Source organism: Hydractinia symbiolongicarpus, chromosome 1 (assembly GCF_029227915.1).
Source record: "Hydractinia symbiolongicarpus strain clone_291-10 chromosome 1, HSymV2.1, whole genome shotgun sequence".
NCBI lineage: Eukaryota > Metazoa > Cnidaria > Hydrozoa > Anthoathecata > Hydractiniidae > Hydractinia > Hydractinia symbiolongicarpus.
The window spans coordinates 26,308,226-26,313,661 of record NC_079875.1 but is presented as its reverse complement, the minus strand read 5'-3'; the positions used below and the strand labels follow the sequence as shown (position 1 = coordinate 26,313,661).

At 34.6% G+C, this 5,436-nt stretch overlaps 2 protein-coding genes across 2 annotated transcripts; one reads left to right on the top strand and one right to left on the bottom strand.

Moving 5' to 3' along the window:
• Nucleotides 1–2,017: 2,017 nt before the first annotated feature.
• On the top strand, nt 2,018–3,451 carry LOC130648478 (uncharacterized). Its single transcript, XM_057454533.1, has 2 exons — nt 2,018–2,140; nt 2,228–3,451. The coding sequence occupies exons 1-2, from the start codon at nt 2,034–2,036 to the stop codon at nt 2,889–2,891; spliced, it is 771 nt and encodes a 256-aa protein (XP_057310516.1). The 5' UTR covers nt 2,018–2,033; the 3' UTR covers nt 2,892–3,451.
• Nucleotides 3,452–4,079: 628 nt separating this feature from the next.
• On the bottom strand, nt 4,080–5,194 carry LOC130648489 (uncharacterized). The gene is made up of 2 exons (XM_057454543.1): nt 4,816–5,194; nt 4,080–4,720 (listed from the first exon to the last, which is right to left on the bottom strand). The coding sequence occupies exons 1-2, from the start codon at nt 5,115–5,117 to the stop codon at nt 4,477–4,479; spliced, it is 546 nt and encodes a 181-aa protein (XP_057310526.1). The 5' UTR covers nt 5,118–5,194; the 3' UTR covers nt 4,080–4,476.
• Nucleotides 5,195–5,436: the final 242 nt, after the last annotated feature.

Below are 5,436 nucleotides of genomic sequence, written 5' to 3'. Positions count from 1 at the left end.
CTTGACCTAGCAAAGGCATTTGATACTGTAGATCACACCATCCTTCTAAGAAAACTTCATCATTATGGCATCCGAGGTATACAAAATAAATGGTTCGCATCCTATCTGACAGATAGAAAGCAAAGTGTCTCCATTCTGAATAGTTTATCTCCACCACTAAGCATACAATGTGGGGTGCCCCAAGGTTCCATACTTGGGCCCCTACTTTTTGTATTATACATCAATGATATTAGCAATGCATCCAAGGTCTTGGAGGTCACCCAGTTTGCAGATGATACTTGCTTATTCCTAAAACGAAAAAACAAAGATCTTCTTGTTAAGGACATAAATCACGAACTCAACAACATCAGTGAATGGCTGATATCAAATGCTCTTAGTCTCAATGTTAAAAAATCAAATTTTCTCTATTTCAGGAACAAACAAGATGAAGAATCACCTTTAATTAAAATCATGGGCTCTAAAATCGAACAAAAACAGGTTGTCAAGTATCTAGGTATACACATTGATGACAAGCTAAACTGGGAAGAACAGGTAACACAGGTAAAAATCAAAACATCACAAGGTATCGGCGTATTGCATAAAGTCAAACATTTAATACCAGCATCAAGCATCGTTAATGTATATGCCAGCTTCGTGCAATCTTATTTATTATACTGTAACCTTGCCTGGGGATCTCCATATACCAAACTTGACAAACTTAACGTCCAAATCGCTAAGGTTCATAAAGTCATTAATAAAATTATAAAAATTAAAAATCTACAAAATCTTAAACACATTTACATTACGGAATCATGTAAATTGATGTATAACTTCCAAAATAATATGCTACCAAGTAACATAAACAAACTTTTTAAACAATCTAGCACTGTTCATAACCATCATACTAGACAGGCAGCAAGCAGAGGTATGTTTCTCCCCCATATTGATGGTAAACTATTTCCTCTACCAAGATTAGCTTGTAAAAATTGGAATGAATACTGTTTAACAATCTGTAACTACTCTAAAGCAACATTCTCGGAAAAGTTGAACTCAATAATAGCTGACATTTAAACATCCCTAACTTTCATCTAAATTCTTAACACCTGTAAATACTGTATTATATTTTGTACTAGTAGTTTTACTTTCTTTTGTTTACTAACTTTACCGCAATCTTATTGCTCTTTTGTTTTCCCTTCCGCCCGCGCTAACCCCCTTCCCCCTCTACTTTTTTACAAGATATTCTTTTCTTTTTTTTGCACAAATTTACTCAACCGTCAATACACTATCCTTTAACCCATTTTTTCGCATTAGCCACGTGGTCGCCTACGGATATATAGACAGTCTATTAATATATTATTATCATATCACCGAATATTTATATATATTTATTACCAGACATAGTTATATATTTAAACGAGTTTTTTTGTGTGTGTGCGGAAAACTGAATTATTGTAATCATGAATGTTGAGTTTACATACAGTGTACATATGGCTCGAAAGCCTTTTTTTAGGTTATTTCCATATGTAGTACTTTATATCTATATGATCTCTCACGAAATATATTACTACTACTACTAACCTTGAAAATAGACAATACACGAACATAATAATGATGAAAAATATACAAATATGCCATGCATTTTGTTAATTTGGATTCTGTTAGTCAAAGCTATTTATCAACCAATGTGTGGTGAATTTCTGGCAATCGAACACTGAAAGAAGCTTTCACGCTGTAAGCTTTCGCGCCTCAAAATGCATTAGGCAGCGTTTACATGGAGCCCGTAGTGAGTTCAAACTGGTTTGAGATTTCACTACGGCTGCGATTTTCAATACGGTTGACGGTCAAGTTTCTAATAGCGTTTACATGAGTACACCCGTACTCAAAGTCAAACCGGTTTGAAATTAACTACGGAGTGAGAAATAGGTTTGAGATTTAAAACCGGTTTGAAAAGCTCATGTAAACAGAACCGCGGACCGGTTTGGCTGTATCGATGTATCTACGCATGCGTCAATTATATTATACACATGCGCGAATTTGATAAATCTTGTTGCCGCATGCTGGCTGTCTTTCTTTTCGAAATGGACAACAACAACGCAAGTGCTTCGTGTTCTTCGTCATTTTTAAATTCAAACAACTTCAAGAAACGAAGATTAGGCTTAAGGTGAGCCTTACTGATTAGTTATCATATTTTTGATTTGTTGTACAAGTGGAGCAAGTTACCTATTCGTATTTTTCATCTTGTTTTTAGCAAAAAATCAGTTTCCTCAGCGACGATGTCAGAGGATCTAGAGAGTGATGTTTCAAATTTTTACAGCCATTCAGAAAATCAGTTAGAAACAATCAATATCAGAGATATTCATGACGATTTTCCGGATGAGCCACCACCACCACCACAACCACAGCACAGAAAAAATATTGCTGGACAAAAAAGAAAGCAAGCAGACGTTTCCACCAGAAGATGGACATGGAGTAGTGAGATGGTCGAATCTCTTTTACTCAACCTAAATGAGTATAAGAGTTCAAAAACATTTGAGGGGCTTGACTTTGAGGCTGATTTCATTAAAATGTATGGAGATTTAAGGTCCATGATGAGTAGAATGTACCCGGTCTCTGATTTTGGCCCCGAATCAATTCCAGCAAAAGAAGAGACCGAAACAAATATGGAATACAAAAAACGAGTTGAGCAGTTGGATAAATCAAAAAAAGAAGGGTACGCCCGCATAAAAAACAAAATTAGAGAACTGAGACGTGGGTACAAACATGCTGTAGATAAAGGTACTCGTTCTGGTTCGGGAAGACTTGTTGCTGAACATTACAACATTTTGAAGGAAATTTGGGGTGGTTGTCCTTCAGTGACAGCTATACCGCAAGGTAAAGTTTCACTGAATATTGAAGAAGACAATCATCGATGAGGAGTCGGAAGCACCTGTGATACCGGAGGAGGGACGTGAAGCACCAGAGGAAGCACATGTAATACCGGAGGATAAAGGAAAATATAAAAACATGCAAAAAAAATTATCTGCGCATCAACGAGATATGGTGTTGACTTAACACGGGAAGAGCTAGAGATAAAACGTCAAAACACTGAATTGTTGCGAAAATCACTGGAAGGGACAGAGCAGGCAATAAAAGCAATGACCGAATCAATAAATTCTATTGGAAATGGAATAAAGGACGGCCTAGGACTTTTGGCCAATGCATTTTTACAATCCCAAGCACAACCAGCTCCTCATCCTCCATATCCTTATTACAATCAAGGTCATCACGCACCACAATATCAACAACCGTTTATGTCTCCACCTCAAACACCAAGGAGAACTGAAGAAAAATAGACTTTAGTTATTGTATATATTTTTTGTAATATTTTTTGTACATATTTGTATAAAAAGCTTGATATATTTTTTAAAAAAATGTTGAAAAAACTTTATATATATATTTTAAAACATTATTTTTATTATTTAGACTTTTTCATAGTTATTATATTATCTTTGTATATATTTGTAGAAAAAGCTTTATATATATATTTAAAAAAAATTTAAACAATTCGATTTTTATGTGTTAATCCCAAACAACCTTGTGGACTTTTTTGAAATTAGATTTACTGTTTCTTTAATTTGGCGGAAGCGACAATAATGTCTATGCATTGATAAAGTTTGAATGCACATGTCTTAACAAAAATTGCTGATGACTAAAAATGTCAAAATTTTCTATTACTTAAATATGACATCATATCTTTAAATGTGAATATCTTGAGAACGAAAGGACTTGTTAGCCAACTTTTTAAGCTTTATAATATACCTTAAGTGACTAAATTTTGGCGAGTAATTAATTTGGCGAATACAAAAAAATGTTTGCAACTTAATTATGTCTGTTTTTACGTCAATAAGAGCAATTTCTTTGCCTTTTTTCAACGGGTCGCGTAAAAACAAGAAGACTGGAAATAGTAACAAAAATGACGTTGCAAAGTGCGACATGTAGCAAACCGCAGAGAGAGGCCTTCAAGCTTAAGCCATTTAAAGCACATTTTAAAAACACCTGGTCAGAAAAAACATTGCATCAATATTTGTGAGTGTTTGGATACAATAAAAAATAAAACATCATTTAGTGACTAAAATATCTATAAAAAATACAATATAATACAAGTTAAAAAGACGGTTGTTCACAAATATTTCTATCTATAAAAAATACAATATAATACAAGTTAAAAACAAATGTTCATAGTTTAATTTTCCATTTTATCATGCAAGTATTCCATCACAGAATCTCTGACAGCTTTTCCTCGATGTGAGTTGTACGTGTATAGCCGATAAACTTGGTTATGATGTTCACAATTTTGACATCGTTCTTCGTTCATCATTTGTACTTGGAGCAAGTCAGGATGCACATCAACTTTATTTATTTCACAATAATTGTGAAGAACAAAACAAGAGTAAATGAGATTCATTGCAAAATCCAATTCAACATCGAGACATCGATTTAAAATTCTCCATCTTGCTTTTAACCGTCCAAAGGCACATTCATTGTTCTTTTCTCAGCAGAAAGAGTGTCTATTCGAAATGAATTGTGTGCCGGTTCAACTTCTACACGGATTTTATCAACTAAATTCATAAATGTAGGGTAGTCCATTCTTAAGTTCTGACACCATTCCTGTTCCAGCAACGCTCCAGAGTATAAATTTTGCCACCAAAGATCAGTACGTCCTGGGTTGATCCATCTTCTTCTTTTTCGTCTTTTGTTTACCCTAAATAAAAAAAACTTCAGTCGTAAAGACAATAATTTTTCTTTCTGGATATTAAGCTAGTAAAGCACAGGACAGGGAAGCAAAAAGCAACCTACCTATGTTTTAAATTCTGCATTTTTCTTAGCACAGCATTGTGATCTTCCACAGCATTAAACAGATGTCGTTGCTGTTGCCTACGAAGTGATAGTAGATATTCAACATTTCTCGTAAACACAGCAACCAATGAACCCAGCGAACTTAAAAAAAATGATATAAGCATAGAGAAGTTTTTCATAGCATATGTCTTGCTCGTCGCCATCTTGAAAATAATCCTAAAAATACGCGCGGAAAAGACTGGAACTAGAAAAAAGATTTGACGAATTTTATTACTTCGCCAAGCCGTACCGAAATTGTTCATGTAAACAGAAGGGCTATTTCAAACCGGGGTGAAAGTCAAACCGGTTTGAACTCATTACGGGCTCCATGTAAACGCTGCCTTAGTGACATAAATCAAGAGTAAATTATGAAATAAGATATAATGAATCTTGTCTAATTATTTCCTATCTTTGTAGAGGAAAACTCTATGCATATGGTAAAGCAATGCAAGATGTGGTGTGTTAGAGTCAGTTTAAAGCTATTCAGTTATGATAATCGCTTCAATGGAACGAATTGGAAGTGGGTACTTGCCAAATTCCGATTGGAAAATTTACGCGTCTCCAAATATACCGTCATTTGCA

Bases quoted from the DNA above. Each gene is read 5' to 3' on its own strand.
- LOC130648478 (XM_057454533.1), top strand. From the start codon at position 2,034: ATGCTGGCTGTCTTTCTTTTCGAAATGGACAACAACAACGCAAGTGCT. The intron at 2,141-2,227 runs GTGAGCCTTACT...TCTTGTTTTTAG, and splicing joins AAACGAAGATTAGGCTTAAG to CAAAAAATCAGTTTCCTCAG.
- LOC130648489 (XM_057454543.1), bottom strand. From the start codon at position 5,117: ATGAACAATTTCGGTACGGCTTGGCGAAGTAATAAAATTCGTCAAATC. The intron at 4,721-4,815 runs GTAGGTTGCTTT...TTTTTTATTTAG, and splicing joins ATGCAGAATTTAAAACATAG to GGTAAACAAAAGACGAAAAA.